The sequence below is a fragment of the Ranitomeya imitator genome, chromosome 2 (assembly GCF_032444005.1).
Source record: "Ranitomeya imitator isolate aRanImi1 chromosome 2, aRanImi1.pri, whole genome shotgun sequence".
Taxonomy (NCBI): Eukaryota; Metazoa; Chordata; class Amphibia; order Anura; family Dendrobatidae; genus Ranitomeya; species Ranitomeya imitator.
Genome location: NC_091283.1, coordinates 832,210,395 through 832,232,431, shown reverse-complemented (window position 1 = coordinate 832,232,431; position 22,037 = coordinate 832,210,395). Strand labels below are relative to the sequence as shown.

At 43.3% G+C, this 22,037-nt stretch overlaps 1 protein-coding gene across 1 annotated transcript in view; it reads left to right on the top strand.

Annotated features, from left to right (window-relative positions):
- LOC138666026 (C-type lectin domain family 2 member B-like) overlaps positions 1-22,037 on the top strand; it is a 51,922-nt gene that overhangs the window by 9,553 nt on the left and 20,332 nt on the right. The window contains exon 2 of the mRNA XM_069754089.1: positions 7,414-7,492. Coding sequence (XP_069610190.1) covers positions 7,414-7,492 — 79 coding nt within the window. The remainder of the gene's footprint in view (positions 1-7,413; positions 7,493-22,037) is intronic.

The following is a 22,037-nucleotide window of genomic DNA, read 5'->3' as shown; positions in this document are numbered from 1 at the left end:
TCCAATATGGTGTCACTTGTGGGGGGTTTCTACTGTTTAGGTACATTAGGGGCTCTGCAAACGCAATGTGACACCTGCAGACCATTCCATCTAAGTCTGCATTCCAAATGGCGCTCCTTCCCTTCCGAGCCCTCCGATGCGCCCAAACAGTGGTTCCCCCCACATATTGTGTATAATCGCACTCAGGACAAATTGGGCAACAAATTTTGGGGTCCAATTTCTCCTGTTACCCTTGGGAAAATACAAAACTGGGGGCTAAAAAAATAATTTTTGTGGGAAAAAATTTTTGTTTAATTTTTACGGGTCTGCATTATAAACTTCTGTGAAGCCATTGGTGGGTCAAAGCGCTCAAAACACATCTAGATAAGTTCCTTAGGGGGTCTACTTTCCAAAATGGTGTCACTTGTGGGGGGTTTCAATGTTTAGGCACATCAGTGGCTCTTCAAACGCAACATGGCGTCCCATCTCAATTCCTGTCAATTTTGCATTGAAAAGTCAAACGGCGCTCCTTCGCTTCCGAGCTCTGTCATGCGCCCAAACAGTGGTTTACCCCCACATATGGGGTATCGTTGTACTCAGGACAAATTGTACAACAACTTTCGGGGTCCATTTTCTCCTGTTACCCTTGGTAAAATAAAACAAATTGGAGCTGAATTAAAAATTTTTGTGAAAAAAAGTTAAATGTTCATTTTTATTTAAACATTCCAAAAATTCCTGTGAAGCACCAGAAGGGTTAATAAACTTCTTGAATGTGGTTTTGAGCACCATGAGGGGTGCAGTTTTTAGAATGGTGTCACACTTGGGTATTTTCTATCATATAAACCCCTCAAAGTGACTTCAAATGTGATGTGGTCCCTAAAAAAAAAATAAAAATGGTGTTGTAAAAATGAGAAATTGCTGGTCAACTTTTAACCCTTATAACTCCCTAACAAAAAAATTTGGTTCCAAAATTGTGCTGATGTAAAGTAGGCATGTGGGAAATGTTACTTATTATGTATTTTGTGTGATAAATCAGTATAATTTAAGGGCATGAAAATTTAAATTTTGGAAAAATGCGAAATCTTCAAAATTTTTGGACAAATTTCTTTTTTTCACAAATAAACACAGGTAATATCAAAGAAATGTTACCACTAACATGAAGTACAATATGTCCTGAGAAAAGTATATCACAATCACTGGGATCCTTTGAAGCGTTCCAGAGTTATAATCTCATAAAGGACAGTGGTCAGAATTGTAAAAATTGGCCCAGTCATTAACGTGCAAACCACCCTTGGGGGTAACGAAAGGGGTTAAATTGTTTTCCTGTCTGCAATGTTTTGCATGTCTTACACTTGCTGCCGGGGTAAAATCCTCTGCGGACTTGCAAGAAGCATGAAAAAGGACTCATTGAGGGATTGGTGATTGTGGGGGCTATTAGATTGCCCAAATTTCTAGCTTTCTTGTAAATACATTTGGGATGAGCTGATAAACGATCTCCCTTGATTTTGTCTTCTTTTAGATGATCTACAATAACAAATTGTATTGTGGTACCGTGTTAGCCAGAAAAATCGATGTGAATACTTTTCTGCCCAATGATGACAGAAGTATTCTAGGAGTGATACCTTTATTGGCTAACCAAGCAAGATTACTAATTATTTTCTGGTTAGCCAATAAAGGTATCACTCCTAGAATACTTCTGTCATCATTGGGCAGAAAAATATTCACATCGTCTTCTTTTAGGACACTCCAATGTATTTCCACTATATTCCTTAAATGTGGCAATTTGCATTGTATTGGAAAATGATAGGGATATCTTCCCTAATGTTGGGGTCTCTCATTTTTTTTTATTTTTTTTTATTTTGGAGTAAATTTATCCTCGGTATGTTTTCCACTAGTTCTTTTGTTTGCATCAATTGACGTTTGTCGTACCCTTTGGTGATAAATTTCTGTGTCAGAAAATCAGCCTCTTTTATTAAAGTCGTGGGTCTTAGAACAATTCCTATGTGCCCGTATGTATTGACTTTTTGGGATGTTAATAAGCCAGCTGGGGAGATGGCAACTGTCCATTGAGATGTAATTGTTACAATCAGTTAGTTTATGGTATGGTTGGGTCTGAATAGTTCCTTCCTCTACGAAAATGTTCAGATCCAGAAAATTAATTGATTCTGAACTCATGGTTGCCGTTAAGTTTTTTAAAAATATCATTTTTATTTATTTAATCAATAAAATCAGTTAAAAGTTTAGGTCCACCTGACCAGATGAAAATTATATTGTCAATAAAACGATTCCAGGGGACCAGGTTTGCCCGTAGTTCAAACACCCAAAGAGTCAATACATACGGGCACATAGGAATTGTTCTAAGACCCATGACTTTAATAAGGAGGCTAATTTTCTGAGACAGAAATTTATCAACAAAGGGTACAACAAAAGTCAATTGATGCAAACAAAAGAACTAGTGGAAAACATACCGAGGATAAATTTACTCCAAAATAAAAAAAAAAAAATTAGACCCTAACATTAGGGAAGATATCCCTATCATTCTCCAATACAATGCAAATTGCCATATTTTAAGAAATCTAGTGGAAAAACATTGGAGTGTCCTAAAAGAAGACAATCATGGGAGATCGTTTTTCAGCTCATCCCAAATGTATTTACAAGAAAGCTATCACCAATCCCTCAATAAGTCTTCTTTCACGCTTCTTACAAGTCCGTAGAGGATTTTACCCCTGCCACAAGTGTAAAACATGCAAAACATTGCAAACAGGAAAACAATTTAATATTTCAAACAGAACCACAGAATTCACCATTAGGGATTGCATTGCATGCAATACTTCAGTAGTTATTTATTCATTAAAGTGCCCTTGAGGTAAACTTTATGTGGGACGTACCAAGCGCCCAATTAATGTTAGACTCAGTGAGCACTTGCGCACTTGTCTCCAGATTGTTAAAAGGGACTGGAAAAAAGGAAAATACATTAAACAAATGTCCCTTGCAGAGAATAGATGGATATTTGAACTAGACACTCTAATACCTAGAGGTCTCAACAGCGAAGTAGAACTCTTAGCCTTCACTGACTAAATTCTATGGCACATGACACACTCTGAAAATAAAAGACAGCTCCGTCAATCAATGAACCATCCCTGACGAAGGAATCCGAGCTTTCCAAAACACGTAGGAATTAGTCCACATAGAGCTCTGTACATTGTCACGTGCCTGGTCACATGATTTCTGACGTCACGCAAGGTCCTGCACGCTCACCGCGCGCTGCCGGCTCCTACCGCGAGTGCTCCATGCTTGCGCAAGGATCTACCAGAGAAGCAAGAGGGCATCTGTCACCGGCCGGGACAGTGCTCCAGAAGACTTCCTGAACTCCAACCACTAACGCTTCTGCGAAACCCTCTCCTTTCTCCGGGACTATATAGAGATCGAACACTGGATTATTCCCTCATCTCTGCTATGTAAGATAACCCATGAATCACTAACTGGAGCTTTGTTACCTTACTATAACTTCATGTGCATAACTCTATGAATGAACTCTATGATTTTTATTTTCCAATATAATATACACCTGTTTATATGGGATATGTGTTCATTCCCCTATTCTATACATATATTTCATGTTCATTCCCCACCTATCAGGCTCAGGGAATATAATATACACCTGTTTATATGGGATATGTGTTCATTCCTCTATTATCTACATATATTCCATGTTCATTCCCCACCTATCAGGCTCAGGGAATATAATATACACCTGTATATATGGGATATGTGTTGGTTTCCTAATTTTTTACATATAATTCACATTCAGTTCATATCCAAGATGCATAAGAAATCAATAATGTCTCTCCATCTCTTTGGACTTATAAGTTATGTTCATTCTTTTTATTTATTCCTTTTCTTCATTATTTTTAGTACGTCCCCAAGTGTGACACCATTCTAAAACCTGCACCCCTCAAGGTTCTCAAAACCACATTCAAGAAGTTTATTAACCCTTTACGGGCTTCACAGGAACTGAAACAATGTGGAAGTAAAAAATGAACATTTAACTTTTTTTTGCAAACATCTTAATTTGGAACAATTTTTTTTATTTTCACATGTGTAAAAACAGAAATGTAACCATAAATTTTGTTATGCAATTTCTCCTGAATACGTCGATACCCCATATGTGAGGGTAAACCACTGTTTGGGCGCACCGCAGAGCTTGGAAGAGAAAGAGTGCCGTTTTACTTCTTCAATGTAGAATTGGCTGGAATTGAGATCGGATGCCATGTCGCGTTTGCAGAGCCCCTGATGTTCCTAAACAGTAGAAATCCCCCACAAGTGACCCCATTTTGGAAACTAGACCCCCCATGGAACTTATCTAGATGTGTGGTGAGAACTTTGAATGCCCAAGTGGTTCACAGAAATTTAGAATGCAGAGTCGTGAAAATAAAAAATATTTTTTTTTTCCACAAAAAATATATTGTAGCCCCCAAGTTTTATTTTCACAAGGGTAACAGGAGAAATTGGACCACTAAAGTTGTTGTCCAATTTATCCTGAGTATGCTGATGCCCCATATGTGGGGGTAAACCACTGTTTGGGCGCACGGCAGAGCTCAGAAGGGAAAGAGCGCCGTTTTGGAATGCAGACTTAGATAGAATGGTCTGTGGGCGTTATGTTGCGTTTGCAGAGCCCCTGATGTACCTAAACAGTAGTAACCCCCCAACAAGTGATCCTGTTTTGGAAACTAGACCCCCCAAGGAACTTATCTAGATGTGTGGTGAGAACTTTGAATGCCCAAGTGCTTCACAGAAGTTTATAATGCAGAGTCATAAAAAAATAAATAAAAATAAAAAAAATTTCCACAAAAAAGATTTTGTAGCCCCCAAGTTTTTATTTTCACAAGGGTAACAAGAGGAATTGGACCCCAGAAGTTGTTGTCCAATTTATCCCGAGTACGCTGATGCCCCATATGTGGGGGTAACCCACTGTTTAGGCGCACGGCAGAGTTCAGAAGGGAGGGAGCACCATTTGACTTTTTGAGCGCAAAATTGGCTGTCGTGTTTGGAGACCCCCTGATGTATCTAAACAGTGGAAACCCCCCAATTCTAGCTCCAACCTGATCCATAATCCTAATCACTAACCCTAACCATAATCACAACCCTTACCCCAAAACAACCCTAATGTCAACCCTAATCAAAACCCTAAATCCAACACACCCCTAACCTCAAACCTAACCCTAATCCCAATACACCCCTAATCACAACCCTAATCCCAAACCTAACCCTAATCCCAACTGTAACCCTAAATTTAGCCCTAACCCTAACCCTACCCCTAGCCCTAATTTTAGCCCCAACTGCTGTTCTCCTGCCGGCCAGCAGATGGAGACAGATGGCGGGCGCACTGCGCATGCGCCCGCCATTTTCTTTTCCCCGGCGGCCAGGAGGAGCAGCAGGAGGATCCAGGGACACAGGTGAGTATGATGGGGTCCCCGAATCCCCCTATTTCTCTGTCCTCTGATGTGCGATCACATCAGAGGACAGAGAATTACACTTTACTTTTTTTTTTTTTTTTTTTGCTGTCGCCGGTAAACAGTTAATTACCGGTAATCGCAAAACAGGGGTCGGTAAAACCGACCCCGATCATGTTCTTTGGGTTCTCGGCTACCCCCGGCAGCCGAGACCCCAAAGATTCTCCCGATGCCGGCCGGGAGACACGAGGAGCACCGGGGGAGCCAGGTGAGTATTGGGGGGGCTACCTGGGACCCCTTTTCTCTGTCCTCCGATGTGCGATCATATCGGAGGACAGAGAAATGAAAGAGATCGCGTTTATTTTTGTTTTTTTGCGATCGCCGGTAAACGGTTAATTACCGGTGATCGCAAATGCGGGGTGGGTAAACCCCCCCCCCCCCGAATCATGTTCTCTGGAGTCTCGGCTACCCCAGCAGCCGAGACCCCGGAGAAAATCTGACTCTGGGGGGCGCTATTCACTTTTTCCACAGCGCCGTTAATTAATGGCGCTGTGGTTTAAGTACCCTTAGCGGCCGCCGTTAAAAGGCGTATCGGTGGTCGCTAAGGGGTTAAAGTGCCCCCATCAGCAGGATTGTGCAAAGTAACTTCTTCCTTTTTTTTTTTTTTTTTTTTTTTCTGTTTTCCGAGCTGACGTTTTTAATGATACTATTTCGGTGCAGATGCGTTGTTTTGATCGCCCGTTATTGCATTTTAATGCAATGTCACGGCGACCAAAAAAAACTTAATTCTGTTGTTTTTGACTTTTTTTTTTTTTAAATCTCTACACTGTTTTATCAATCAGGTTAATCCTTTTATCTCCTCCATTACAATACCACCTCCTTCCCATGCACGTGACACTGACCTGTGACGTGCAGTTGTGGTGCCGTTATTCCACATTTGCGCGGTTATGGGTGCCTGTCAAGAAAATAAGAATTATCTCCCATTGTCCGGGGTACACATCCGGCGCTGGCCTGCTTCTCCTCCCACCATTGGTTTCTGTGGGGCCAAATCCTTTATGCAGCCCCCCTCCCTTCTAGCCATATGGTCAGTGTGGAATACAAGTCTATGGCCTGGCAGAGCTGAGTGCGTTTTCCCTCCAAGAACCTCTGTTTCCTAAACAAAATATTCAGTCAAATTCAATAAGACACATTAATCCCAGAAACAAGAAAATTAGATTTCCAGGATCTTACGTAGTCTTGATCAATATAAGAAATATACTTTATGGATGGAGTTGCACTGATCTATGTTATGAAAGTAGTGGGGAGAAAAAACATCTGGGGGTTTATCTTTTTAGATTCTCAAAAGAATCGAGTAGTTTCTGGACATTTACATGCACATTAGCAGCAATGAACGGACGCGGATTTTATTTGTTATTACTATTATTGAAGTACCGTGACTACTGAGCGTGGGTGAATCTGTAACGTCGCCTATTGTGATTGGTGGATCCTGTGTTATTAGCGGTGTATAGAGGCGTTATCATTGCACTCCTGCCTCTGATGATAATGAGACTTCTGAAAACTCTTCATGAAGACATCAGATGAGTTTAAAATAGCACAGTAGCCACTGTGAAAATAGCAAAATTATTATTTTTTTTTGTAACGTGAACCTAAAAATTGGTTAAAAAAATGCACATAACAAATCTACATTACAAGATGTCATTTTCCCTATGATGATGGATGGATATGATGATGATGATTGATATGATGATGAGCCTTCGCGGGCAGGGTCCTCTCTCCTCCTGTACCAGTTATGACTTGTATTGTTTAAGATTATTGTACTTGTTTTTATTATGTATACCCCTCCTCACATGTAAAGCGCCGTGGAATAAATGGGATGAGGAGGTTGAGGAGGAGGAGGAGGATGATGATGAGGATGATGATGATGATGATTATGATGAGGATGATGAGTCACTTTTTTTTAAATTTTTTTTTTTTTTTTCAGATTGATGCAGAAAACAGATTACCAATGAAAGCAGCCACAGAATGTCCTAAACCAGAGGATTTGGTCTTAAAGTTTTATGGTAAATATCGTTCCTTCATGTTGTGATGTCTGACGCTGGCGGACAAGAATGGAAGCCATATTGCTAGATAGCGGTCTGTCACCAGAGCTGTGTATTGTACGGATGTAGGTGTGAACATCGCCCTGTATCTTCACAATCCTTTCACTAACTCCAGGACAGACTGCGATAACACTATGTAACAAATTTTTATTTATTTTTTGTTCCTGGGTCCAAAGTGTTTTCCTAAGGCTACTTTCACACTAGCGTTTTTTTAAATCCGTCACAATGCGTCGTTTTGCAGAAAAAACGCATTCTGCAAAAGTGCTTGCAGGATGCGTTTTTTCCCCATAGACTTCTATTGACGACGCATTTGTGACGGATTGGCACACTTCGCATCCGTCTTGCGACGGATGCGTCGTGCTTTGGCGGACCGTCGGGAGAAAAAAACCCTACATGTAACATTTTTTTTCTCCCGACGGACCGCTTTTTCCGACCGCGCATGCGAGGCCGGATCTCCGCCCCCACCTCCCCGCACCTTACAATGGGGCAGCGGATGCGATGAAAATCTGCACCCGTTGTGCGGCACAAACAACGCTAGCGTCGGTAACCTCGGCCCGACGCTAGTGTGAAAGAAGCCTTACCCGCTATGCCTAAAACAAATTAAAAATAGTTGTTGTTCCACAAAAACTTTGCTTCTGTGATCAGGACAATGAAGACTACTCAGTATTGAATATGAATGGAGAATGTTCCTGAAAACAGACAATTTTCAAAATTTCACTGTCCTGATCACAGAAGCAAAGTTTTTGTTGAACAACAGCTATTTTCTATTGGTTTTAGGCATAAGGCCATGTTCACACGATCCTTTTTTTCATGCGGAATTGCCGCGATTTTTCCCGCTGCGGGTCCGCAGCTGTTTTCCATGCAGGGTACATTACATTGTACCCTATGGAAAACAGGAACTGCTGTGCCCACAATGCGGAAAATAAAAAAAAAAAGCCGCGCTGAATAGCTGCGGGAAAAAAGAAGTACCATGTCACTTCTTTTTTCGGAGCCGCAGCGGTTCTGCACCCATAGACCTCCATTGTGAGGTCAAACCCGCAGTAAAACCTGCGGGTTTTACTGCGGTTTGTGGTGCAGAACCGCTGCAGCAGGAAGCGGGCGGAAGTGCGTGGGCGGAGTGTGGTTCCCCCCCCCCCCCCCCCCTTGTCACCCCCATAGGTAGGGACAATAAAAAAAAATTGAGAATTTTTTTTTTTTTTTTTTCCACTAAGGTTAGGGGTAGGGTTAGGGTTAGGGGTACGGTTAGGGTATTTTCAGCCATTTTAACCCTAAAAAACTTCCTAGAAAACACACACTCTGCATAGAAAACTGCATAAAAAAAAGGATCAAAAAGGGACCAAAAAAAGGACCTGCGTTTTCTGCCAAGAGCTGCAGTTTTTTAAAAAAGTCCTGAAAAAAAAAGGATGGAAATCAGGAACGTGTGAACATACCCTAACAGGTTAGGAAAACACACTTTGGACCCAGGAACAAAAAATGAATAAAAAGTTGTTATAGTATAATATTCATTTTTTTTATTTATTTTTTTTTTTTTTTTACACAATATGAAATTTTTCTGCTCAGTGGTCATAAAATCAAAGTTTGTGCTGTGTAGTCATTTTACCATAGTCTTTAAACATAAGCAGTTGAAATATTACACTTGGAAGCCAGGAACAAAAATTGTTACATAGTGGAATCCACATTGCTGGCGAATTAACAAATCTGCAGCATGTCGGTTTATTCTGCGGATCTCACCGTAGTCTTTATTGTTTTTAATGTAGAAACATTTTTTTTTTTTTTTGTTTTTTTTTTGTGTGTCCACAGTGGAAATGATGAATGAAGATGATGGGGTTCAGGTATTTGTAGCACAGCTGGAGACTGACAGCAGTCGGCAGCACTGACCTCTGCAGCTCCCTGTACAGCAATCTCCATATTTCTTGTACTCTTACATTCATGGAGCGTCGTAAGGAACGTCAGTCTTGCGAAACCCCTGTAATAATCCTATTCTCTACAATAGAAAACCTATTAGGGTATGTGCACACGATGCAGATTTAGTGCAGAACTGCAGCAGATTTTTCTGCAGCAGAAACGCTGCAGAACTGCACTGGGATTTACAGTACAATGTAAATCAATGTGAAAAAAAAAAGCTGTGCAGAAAAATCTGCGCAGAAACGCTGCAGATTTCAAAGAAGTGCATGTCACTTCTTTTGTGCAGTTCTGCAGCGTTTCTGCACCCCTCCATAATAGAAATCTGCAGGTGCGTTTTTGAGCAGATTTGTGCACAAAAACGCATAAAAAACTTATCAAAAACGCACCTGCAGATTCTGCCAGGAGATGCAGATTTATTGCAGAACTGCAGCACATTTTTCTGCACCAAATCTGTATCGTGTGCACACAGCCTTAATCAACCAATCAACTCTCAGTTTTCACTTCTCTGGTTAAGCGAAAGCTGCACTCTGATTGGTTGTTATGTGCAGCTCAGCCAGTTTTGCTATTAGGCAGTCTTTTATTATCTCCCTCAGTTTTTTATTATCTCCCACAATGGGTCGAAAGAAGCTTAAAACTAAAGAGAAATCCCGTGCCTTGACTCTGCTCGAGAAGGGGGATTCAGTGATTGCTGTAGCTAGAGATCTGGGAGCGTCAAGAGAAGCAATTTATCAACTGAAGCGGTCGGCGGCATCATTGCCTCCTGGGACGGTACCGCAGAGGACGTCGGGCTCTGGCGCACCTAAGAAGACGTCACCAAGGACTGATAAGCTTCTGAAGCGTGAAGTGATGTCACATCCTTCTATAAACCAACACCACTTGGAGCTGTCTTAGCAGCGACTTAAAGGTCAACGACAATCTATATTATACCACTAGAAACCATTTATGTACTAAAGATAACACAGATAAAATATAGCTTTTAATTAATGTACCAATTAAAACCATGCCACAAATACAACCAGATAAACACCTAAAACACACAACCGTGCACTCTGGGATAACCCTGCCAAACAATACCTCTTAGTACTGCCTACCTATCAGTGGAGGTTGGCACCCTAAACACAGATACGAGATTGGCGCCTAGAGGCGTGTTAAAGATCAACACTGAAGTATCGGTCTCACCCTCTGTTTACCATCCCATGCATATATCTAAGCACTAGGCTATCTTCGGCTGAAGATAAAGGTTTTTTTTTTTTTTTTTTTTCCTTTTTTTTCTTTTTCTCCCTGCAGCTATATATGTTTTTGTGCCTTGCCATTTTTGTGTATTTACACATCTGTGTCTGATCATTATCAGGCTGGGATTTCATATTAGGGCTTCCCAGGGCCAGTCGTCGCTGAGTGGGGGCGCCATTCCGCTGACCAGTAGGGTGCCAACCTCCACAGCCAGGCAGGCTGCACAGCAGTAGGGTACAGAGGTAGTGAGGCCTATTTTTAATACACGAGCACTTTTTTGTTATGCACATTGTTGGTCTTTAGTCCGTGTATCTCACCCTGTCACAAACCTAGTTTATATATATATATATATATATATATATATATATATATATATATATATATAATTATTCATAAATATATATAATCAGCCAGTTAGTCTGCCTATCTTTTTCCTGTCTAGTGTAAGTGCTGGTCTGTATGTGACACCTATATTAGGATCCATACTAGGAGACATAGGGACAGCCGACGGTGAGTGGGGGCGCCAATCTCGTATCTGTGTTTAGGGTGCCAACCTCCACTGATGGGTAGGCAGTACTAAGAGGTATTGTTTGGCAGGGTTATCCCAGAGTGCACGGTTGTGTGTTTTATGTGTTTATCTGGTTGTATTTGTGGCATGGTTTTAATTGGTATATTAAAAGCTATATTTTATCTGTTATCTTTAGTACATAAAGGGTTTCTATTGGTATAACACATCCTTCTATAAAACAAGTACCCTATGCTCCTCCAGAACATCGCAACTAGGACAATTTGTCACCGCCTGCAGAAGGACCTGGGGCTACCAAGCTGCCGTGCCGCAATGAAGACGAAAAGGCTTGTAAGAAATATCAAGATTGGACATCTGAAGAGTGGAAGAAAGTGATGATTAGTGATGAGAGCACGTTCAGGCTGGTCAGAAGAGGCTCAAAGGTCGTGCGTCGTCCGAGTACCGTATCACGGTATGACCCAAAATATACAGTACTAAAGGAGGTGCTGAAGACACTGTGGGTAAACATGGACTCCACATACTTAGCCAGCCTTGCTGAATCCATGCCTAAACGACTGCAGATGGTGATAAAATGTAAGGGTGACATGACAAAATACTAATTATAATAAAATATCCACAATAAAACACTTGAATCCACTTGAATATTAAGGTTTTGTGGTTTCATTGAACTTGTAAAGATTTTTTTTACCGGCCCTGTATGTTATTGGGGGCAGCGCTGTAATCTTAGTGACTTTCTCTGTACAGAAATCTCCGTTTCTGCGCCCAGTTTATCGTACAGTGTAGATCTGTTCTGTTCTGGGAAACACCTAATCGCTCAGGCTGTGCTCACACGGAGTTTCTGATCGGCTTGGAAAACTTTTTCCTATTTATTTCTGGGGGAAATCCACGTAGTAGTTTCATATGAGGATGTGTGTTCCCCCGGCAATCCCCGGATCGATGACCCATCCTCAGAATTGTAAGGCCACGGGCGCACTGAGTGCATGGGGGTGAAAATGCAGAAGTCGTGCACGTGTCTATATTATATTCTCTCTCCCCGCCCCCCTGATGTTTGGCTTAATACTGAAATGAAAAACATCTCGAACACTCAACATGTACACGTGGTGCAGGCAGCTGGTGAGTGCGGAAAGACCCCCGGGGAAATGGGGAGCTGCTGACACCCTCCTCACTGACAGCTGAGGCCTGGGGTCCTTGGATTGGGATTTTCCAGTTCACGCCGTCTTTCTCTCTGAGGAGGCAATTTGCATATTGATGATTAATGTTTACTATTAATACAGGTGATAATTATACACTATGTGCAATCACTATTTATATTGTATTTATCATCATGAAGATGCCGTACATACCTGAGATCATTGTGATGTTATCACTGTAAACACAACGCACCTGATTAATATGTGTAACCAAAAAGGACCTGAGACATCCGAGGGGAATATTACACTAATGGCCACAGAGACCCCCGATCATCTGAAAGTGAATCTTCCCCATTTCTTACTGTCACTGAGCTCCGACTGCCAGAACGTGTCACACATCCGAGGCTGCTGAGTACAATGAATCCGTCAGCAGGTGTGTAATCTGAGAGCAGCATGATGTAGGGGTAGAGACCCTCATTACAGCCATGTGTCACTTAGTGGGCTGTTTTTCTCACTAAATCTGTGTGTGTGTGAATAATCACAGCCTGCACTAGTTATTTTCTTCCATAAAAAGAACAAGTCAACCATTCATGTCTGTGTGTGCAAAAAAGCAAGAATTGACTGCAATAAAGAGCCACAGTATAGAATCTGATTTTTATGGATATATTGCAATTTTGTAACATTGGAAAATGTAAATGGGAGACTTGTTAATAGCACAATATCTTATGTATTCTGGTCCATTTCCATCCTTGATTAGCAGCTGTCTGGTGGTGTCCTGTGTGTATGGAGTCAGTGCCGTGGTCGGGGTTATACAGGGCTCCACATTCCCAGCTCTGCTACATCAAAAACGGATTGTTCACAGCTGCACCCAGTAACTAAGTGACACATCACAGGAAACAGGGTCTCAGCCCCAATGTCATGCTGCTGTCAGATTACAGAGAAAAACCTGCTGCAAGATTCCCCTTAAGGGCCATAGGAATCACATTTGTGTAATCTGAATTCATCTGTTCTTCAAAAAGAATCGTACATTGTTTCTGTAAAAATATTCATATACTTGGTGAGCAATTTTTTTTTTTTTTTTTTTAATAATTGTCTGTGCTTAGACTGATTTATATAATGCAACAATAGGGGGTCAATTGTGATAAGACCCCCCCGACACTCGCACTGATCAGCGGAGTCCCATCACTGTGAGACCCTCGTTGTTTGATGCATTGTGCTTCTGCCATAGCGGAAACTGCTTCATAAGTGGGTGAACTAGGTGGGAAACAAATCTATGGGTGCAGAAGCCAGGGAGGGCACAGAAAGCTCCACCCCCCCCCATCCCACACCATTTCCTTCCCCAGTCTAATCTTACAACCCACCAGCAGCATTGTGCAACAGGATACTGGGATCTTTGGAAACCAGGCATTATTCTTTCACAGCTCAGTGGTTCAGATTTTGTTTCGTCTATTCTCTCTATTCTCTTCTTTCCCATTCATACACAGATTAGTTGTGGGTTTCGGACAAGTTAGTTGGACAGTAGCGTTGTAGTTGGCTGACATATACTTGGTTGTTCAGCAGAATGATTCTTCATATCCTTCCCTGATCCCTTTAAACAGAACTATCCTTCACATCGACCTCTTATCAGTTCCACACATTCTCCTCCCATCCCTTTTATTAGAACGATTCTTCATCTCCTCCTCTGATCGTTTTCGTAGATGACTTGTTTCCGGATCCTCTTTCTGTGTTCTTCCTCCATCACACCGTGCCCGCTCTGCTCTCCATGATGTGGCACTCGTCATCTTCACAATGTTTGTCGGTTGTGGGATACTGACCCCCCTATAGCACCGATATCTGGGCCTTATTCACAGCCACTTGGATCACTCTGCTCATCTTTTTTTCTACATCTGAGCAAAGTGCCGGGCTGTGTTGTGTTCCTTTTGACATTTTTTTTTTTTTTTTTTCCATTGTAGTTAATATATTTAACTCCTTAATGACCGCCTATACGTCTTTTAACTGACCTGAGATATAAGAGAATAGCCTCCCCATACAGGTGACAATCCATCATCTGTCGGTTGTACGCTATAGCTGACAACTTGCTGTACCAGCCACGATCAGTGTTTGCACCGTCCAACTCTGTTTAACCCCTTAGATGCTGCTGTCAATAGTGACTACATCATTATAAATGGTTAACAGAGTGTGGGGGCTTCTCCCTCATTATCCCAATTGGTGCCCTCAGATCATCATTTTGTTGTCCTGATTGCGATGGCAATTCATGACCAAATAGCGGCCTTAGAGTCTGACGGCTGTAGTAATCTGTTCAGAAGTTACCGACATTTAGGTGGTAAAAATACACATTTTCATTTGTCATACCACTTTGCATTAATTCTTGTAAAGCACCTGAAGGGTTAATAAACTACCTGACAGCAGTTTTTGATATGTCAGGGGGTGCGGTTTTTAAAATATTATCACGTTTGGGGGTTTCCCAATATGAGACCCCTAAAGTCAATTCAAACATGGATATGTGACGCCCAGGAGACCGGGATACCCAGCACCGGACCAATGGAGTCTGTCTCTTGAGGGGGATGTCACGGGTGGCTTGACCCGGTGCTGTGGCCTCAGGCAATGCACAGTGTAAGGGGTATCATGAGGGGACAGGCACTTACTTGATCAGCAGCAGGTTCTCCCAGCGGTGACGATCCCGATCCTGGATAGATGGCTATTGTCCAAATGAAAGACTGAGGCACTGAAACGTTTAACCAGTTTACTTTAACATAAAAGGATTTACAACCAGTCCTGTCACCGGAGTCTGTATGGGAACTCTGAGTTACTTTGACCCTGCCGGGGTCTTCGCCTCTTATTGTGCGCAATTTCTGTGTGGCCCTGCTGCTGTATGTGAACTGGCTGCCGGCCCAATCTGTCCCCTCCGGGTCCTGGTTCGACGGGCAACCTGAGTCCTTTTATCGGTTTACCCCCTCTGGGAGTACCGCTGAACTCTGTGTCTGTTGCTGCGTCCGGCCCTAGTGAAGCTGATATCACCTCACGTTTTTCCGGTTGCTGTATTATATATAATGAATACAGCCACGGATCCGGTATCCGTCTTTGCGCCTGTTCTGGGTAGTGATTAATGCTACCCGGTTCTCACAATGTCCTTTTTCTCTATCCCTCTTCTCCTCAGGCCGGTGATTTAGGCCTGGTAACAGTCACAGGGCTGTTAGAGATCCAACTGTATGACCTCTCACTATCAGCTCCTTGGCCCAACTGCCATTTCTTCTCTCAGACCAGAATGGATCAAGGGGAGTCTCTGGAGCTCCCCCTTCTGGCCGGAGGTGGTAGTGCAGTCTTGCTATTTTAGTATTTGTACTTACTGTCAGTAACTATTTTTGTGGCAAATACCCGTAGGGGTGCCACATTCCCCCTTAGTTAAGAACAGTACTCCGGGACTGTGGGACAATAACATTTTGAAATAACAATTAATATGTACAGAGTCTTAAAAATGAAAAGTTACAAAAACCACTCAAAGAAACAAAAATAGAGTTCTGTAAAAAGACACTTCAAATAGCGTCCATTAATACAGTTCTATCCTTGAAGGTATTAGGAACGGCACTGTACTTAGTGTCCAGGAATTTAGTTCCATTTTTCCAACGGAGTTATCAATATAAAGTCTAAAGAAAGTTCAAAAAGAGCAAAAAGCAAAGTTCAAAAAGCAGTCTTTCCGGAGCTTTGATTTAGTGCCTCCGGGCTGATAAAAAGTTCAAGAATATGCAATAAGTTCATACAGACAAGTCTCTGTAGGCACTGGGCTTAAACGTTGCAGACTGATAGCAATGACTATACTACATTTTCTGTTTAACTATATACGGCATAACATATATACAATTCACATTATGAGCTTTATAGTTGGTAATCTGCATACCTGGCCGGTAATTGACCCTGGGTACTACGCTGTGATCTACGTAATAGCGGTGTCTCTTCATGTGGTGTACTACTGTCTACTGCGGATGTAGTATCTGCCCGCTCTGCTAAAGATAATTCCACGACTATGGAGTTGGCAAGTCCACCGTGAATGGGATTACTCTGACCAGGAATCTGTTCTTCCTGGCCTGGAACCTCCTGTAGTACGGGGTCAGCCTCTTCCTGTCTTGGGACTTCTGGTATTGGGTTCGGTGTTGGGTAAAAGGCCACCATGGGAACCACTACTGCACCATGGTATGTTAGTAGGGTTTTGGGAAAGTCTCCTATACAGGTGTGATACACTTCCTCTTCTTTTTCCTTTACTGGTTGAACCTGTATGGGTTGAATAACTTCTGGTTCTGGCTGGACAACGTCTGGCTCTTTCAATGCTTCCGGACATAATTTAAGATTGTCTCTTGACACTAGTACAGATGTTAAGCCTCCGTTTTTGCTAATGAGACACATTTTAGGATTATCCACTCTTGTTGGTAAAACTGTGTAGGGTACAGCTTCCCACTGATTGTCCAGTTTATTGGTTCGACGATTTCTCTTGAGCACTTGGTCACCCGGTCTTAATGGGGTCGCTAGAGCATTCTGGTTGAAAGTTCGCTCTTGTCTTTCTCTAGTTTGCTGAAGGCTTCTTTCCACACTCTTGCACTTGGCGATACTGCTTTTGCCGTATGATATCCCAATTGGAGTCTTGAACTTCTGCGTCTGGTTTCAGAATTCCCATTTCTAGATCGATTGGTAATTGGCCGGGTCTTGCACGCATAAGGTAAGCTGGGGTGCAGTTGGTGGAGCTCACCGGGACATGATTATACAGATCCACCAAGTCGGGCAATTTCTCTGGCCATTGATTCCTTTCTGTCTCAGGTAAAGTCTTTAGTAGGTCTATTACAATATGGTTCATCTTCTCGCATAAGCCGTTTGTTTGTGGATGATAGGCCGTCGTCCGGATCTTTTTGCAACCATACATATTACAGAATTCTCTGAAGATCTCTGATTCAAAGGCTGTACCTTGGTCGATGAGAACCTGTTCCGGATATCCATGGGGTCTACAAAAGTACGTTTGGAATGCTTTGGCTGCTGTTTTTGCTGTCAGATCTTTTACGGGTACTACTACCAAGAAACGTGAATAATAATCCACGATGGTCAAGGCATAGACATAGCCGGACCGGCTTGGTGTCAACTTCACGTGGTCCATGGCTACAAGTTCAAGTGGTTGTTTGGTGATTATGGGCTGCAGTGGTGCTCTTTGGTTCTTTTGATCGTTTCTTCTGAGGTTACACGGGCCACAATTTCTGCACCACTGTTCGATTGATTTTCTCATCCCGACCCAATAAAATCTTTCTCTTAGAAGTACTTATAACTTTTTCCAACCGAAGTGACCAGCACCATTATGGTAAGCTTTGAGGACCATCTTCACATCTTGTTTAGGCACAATAATCTGCCAAACCAATTCATGTGTTTTCGGATTGGTGTATCTTCTACAGAGCTTCCCTTGATACAGGAACATTTTGCCTCTTTCCAGAGTTGATGCGTCTCTTCTGGGGCATCCTCATAGGGATATGCACTTTGCTCAGTCAACAGTTCCTTCACCAACTTCACAGCCGGATTGCTGTCTTGGGTGTCAGCCCATCTATGGTGTGCTAACGGATTAAAATTCACCTCTTGTTGTTTCTGATAGGTACTTGACTGATGTTTTGCCTTGGGACGATGGAAGGCTGGTAGTTCAATTTCTTCAAGCTCCCCCGTTTCCTCTTCTACATCTCTCAAGTGTGGCATCCGGGATAGGGCATCGGCATTTCCATTCTTGCGACCTGCTCCATACTTGATTATGAAGTTGTAATTAGATAACCGGGCTATCCATCGCTGTTCTAACGCACCTAATTTGGCTGTGTCCAGGTGGGTCAACGGATTGTTGTCAGTATAGACAATAAATTCTGCAGCGGCCAGATAGTGTTTGAAACGTTCAGTCACAGCCCAAACTACTGCCAGTAGTTCCAATTTGAAGGAGCTGTAATTTTCTGAATTTCTTTCAGTAGGCCGGAGCTTTCTACTTGCAAAGGCGATGACTTTCTCCCGACCTTCTTGCTTTTGTGACAGCACCGCTCCTAGTCCCACATTACTGGCATCGGTGTAGAGGATGAAAGGTTGATGGTAATCTGGGTATGCCAGAACCTCTTCTCCGGTTAGTGCCTTCTTTAGTTGTTCAAAGGAGTCTTCCCTTTCGTCGTTCCACTGAAAAGGAGGGTTTCGGTTTGAAGGTTTCTTCGTCTGCCCTACCAAGGTGTCTTGCAAGGGTGCTGCCAACTTGGTAAATCCTTTTATAAATCTGCGATAGTAACCCACCAATCCCAGGAATTGTCTCACTTCTTTTGCGCTGGTAGGTCTTGGCCAATCCCTTATGGCGCTTATTTTCTCGGGATCTGGTGCTACTCCCTCCGAACTCACGATGTGTCCCAGGTACTGTACCTTTGGCTTGAGAAGGTGACATTTGGATGGCTTGACTTTCATGCCATACCTGGATAAGGCTTCGAACACTTCTGCCAGGTCTATTAAGTGTTGTTCGTAAGTCTTTGAGTAGACGATCACATCATCTAGGTACAGGAGGACGGTCTCGAAGTTCTTGTGTCCGAGGCAGCATTCCATCAGCCGCTGGAAGGTACCGGATGCGTTGCAGAGTCCGAACGGCATGCGATTAAATTCACATAGACCCATTGGTGTGGTGAATGCCGTCTTTTCCTTATCTCGCTCAGCCACAGGGACTTGCCAATACCCGCTTGTTAAGTCTAAGGTGGAAAAATAATTAGCAGATTTCAAAGCAGTTAAGGACTCTTCTATCCTAGGCAAGGGGTAGGCGTCTTTATGGGTGATGTTATTAATCTTCCGGTAGTCTACGCACATTCTCATGGTTCCGTCCTTTTTTTTGACAATCACTAGAGGGGCCGCCCAGGGGCTACAGCTGTCTCTTATTACCCCGGCCTGTTTCATTTCCCTCAGCATATCTTTTGCACATTGATAGTGAGCGGGCGGTATGGGTCTATATCTTTCTTTTATTGGGGGATGGTCACCTGTGGGGATTGTGTGTTCTACCCCTTCTATCCGTCCGAAGTCCAATGGGTGTTTACTGAAGACTTGTTCATATTCCATCACTAGCCTATACACCCCTTGTTTTTGATGGGTAGGTGTTGAATTTATGCCCACGTGTAGCTGTTGGCACCAATCCTCCATTTCTCCATCTGAGCCATTGCCTTCCACCTGACAGGTTGGTTCTAAGGGCTCAATGGTTGTGATGGCATTGTTGTCAACAGTATATAGCTTTGCCATTGTAGCATACCTTGGCAAAGTGACCTCTTCCTCTCCACAGTTCAAAAGTCGTACCGGCACTCGTCCCCGGTGTACCTCGACTATCCCTCGTGCTGTGAGTATAGTGGGCCTGCTGTCGGTGTACACTGGTTCTATTAAGGCTTGATAATCTCGTCCCTTAGTACCAATGGCTGCTCTACACCATACCAGCATTTCTGTTTTTGGTGGGATTACAATAGACGTTGGATCACTTACCCTCACACTGCCGATTTCTCCACCTGCAACTTCTACCTGTTGCCTTAACATCAATACTTTTATTTCCCTCCGGAGAACTCTCTGCTGGCAGGATTGGGCAGTTTCAGCAATTTGCTGTAAGACAGAAATGACTTCGGAAAAGCAGTTCTCTAACACATTCATTCCTATCAATACAGTTGGTTCACAGTTCCGCCGGTCAACATCAACAACAATTATACCCTGTTTCTTCAATTCCACTTTACCAATCTTTATAGTCATCTCCCTGAATCCTAGTTTCGGTACCAACTTACCATTACTGGCCCATATATCTAGTTCAACATCAGAGGGCCCTTTATCAATATCTGCATCAGCCCAGTACCTCTTATAAAGGATATACGGTATAGATGAAATCTGGGAACCTGTGTCCAGCAAAGCGTTCAGGGGAATTCCGTCCAGCACGATAGGGATAATGGGTCGTCCTCCGATGTACCTGTCGTGCCAGGGTGTTGGGCCTTGAAAGTTCATTCCTGCGAAGCGGCCCGCATTCCCAGGGGATTCCCGTTTAAATCACAATCTCGTGCAAAGTGGCCCGGCTGCTGGCAACGGCGGCAAATGGGCTGTCCATCCGGTTGGTAGCGGTCGCGGGGTCGTCCTCTCCATGTCGGGTATCTCCGGGGTCTCATCCATGGAACATCCTCTCTACAGTTTGCCAACTCCATCTTGTGTCCTCTCATCTCCTGCATGGTTTTAGCCATTGAAGCAACAACATCAGCTAAAGAGTCAAGCTTTTGTTGAAGAGCCTCATTAGTACTGGGCCCCAGGGGCTTAGCAATGGCCCCAGACATAGCTGAGGTCACTGGCACTCCCTGTTGTTGAGGTGCCTCTGCCATGGGTTGCGCAGGATCCTGATCCCGAGGTGCCTCTGCCAGCTGGAGACGTATAGCGCTCTCCTTTAATTGGGCAAATGTCAATTCAGGGTTCTTAAAAACAAGCATGCTCACATGCCCCCGGTGAGAAGGGGTGTAGAGTCCCTCAATAAATTGATCTCTTAGCAGTTTATCCGCTCCGGTGTTAAAAATGGGTTCAGCCAGTGTAAGTGATTTAAGGGCTTCCTGCAGGTTTAAGGCAAAGTCTCTCACGCCCTCATTAACTTTTTGTTTGCAACTAAAGAATCGTATTTTAGCTTTACTGCTGTCCGTGGTTTCAAATGTAGCTTTTAATCCAGCAAATATGCGTTCAACAGTGCCTTTTAGATCAGCTGCCCATGCTGTGACTTCTCGCTTAGCATGGCCACTTAACTGCATCATCAGGAGACTAACACGCTGAACTTCACCCACAGGGAACATGTCAAAATGGGCCAGCATCTTTTCTCTGAAATCGTCAAGGGTATTAGGCTCACCTTCATACATTGGAAGCCATGGGCCACCCGGGGTATATGGCATCAGCACCGGCATGATGGGCGCCACTCCTTGCACCGCTGCGCTACCGGACTCTCTATTGACACTCTGTCTTTCAGCTGCATTAGCATTGCCGAGTGCTGCGGCGTCTCCGTGCTGCGACATACTGTGCCCCCTTAGTTAATCCGGACCCTTCCGTCGGGATAGTGTAGATTCGTTCCGCTGTGCAGCAGGATCGATTTTTTTATTTTATTTTTTTTTTTTTTTTTTTTTTTTTCCCCTTGCTCTGATGTCAGAGCGCTCAGCTTGGTGCCGCCCACAATGACACGCCCCCTGCTGCTCCCACCCACCGCGCTCTGTAATGGCGGATTCTGAAGTTTTTCAGTTAGACTGGGGCTCAGGTGATGGCGTAGCTCAATTAACAGTCTCGTGCCTAACGGTTATGAAGTGATTACCTCAGGGGATGGCGGCCATCTTTACTCCATTATAACCAATGGGGAAAAGTCACTTTCAATAGTTTTCAATGGGGAATGGATTTTTCTTTAATAAAGTCAATTTTCAAGATTTTTCATCCCAGTTTTCACAGTTTTGGGCTCCAATCACGGCACACAATACCCGGTATACGGGCTGGCTAGATCCTGTTTGTGACGCCCAGGAGACCGGGATACCCAGCACCGGACCAATGGAGTCTGTCTCTTGAGGGGGATGTCACGGGTGGCTTGACCCGGTGCTGTGGCCTCAGGCAATGCACAGTGTAAGGGGTATCATGAGGGGACAGGCACTTACTTGATCAGCAGCAGGTTCTCCCAGCGGTGACGATCCCGATCCTGGATAGATGGCTA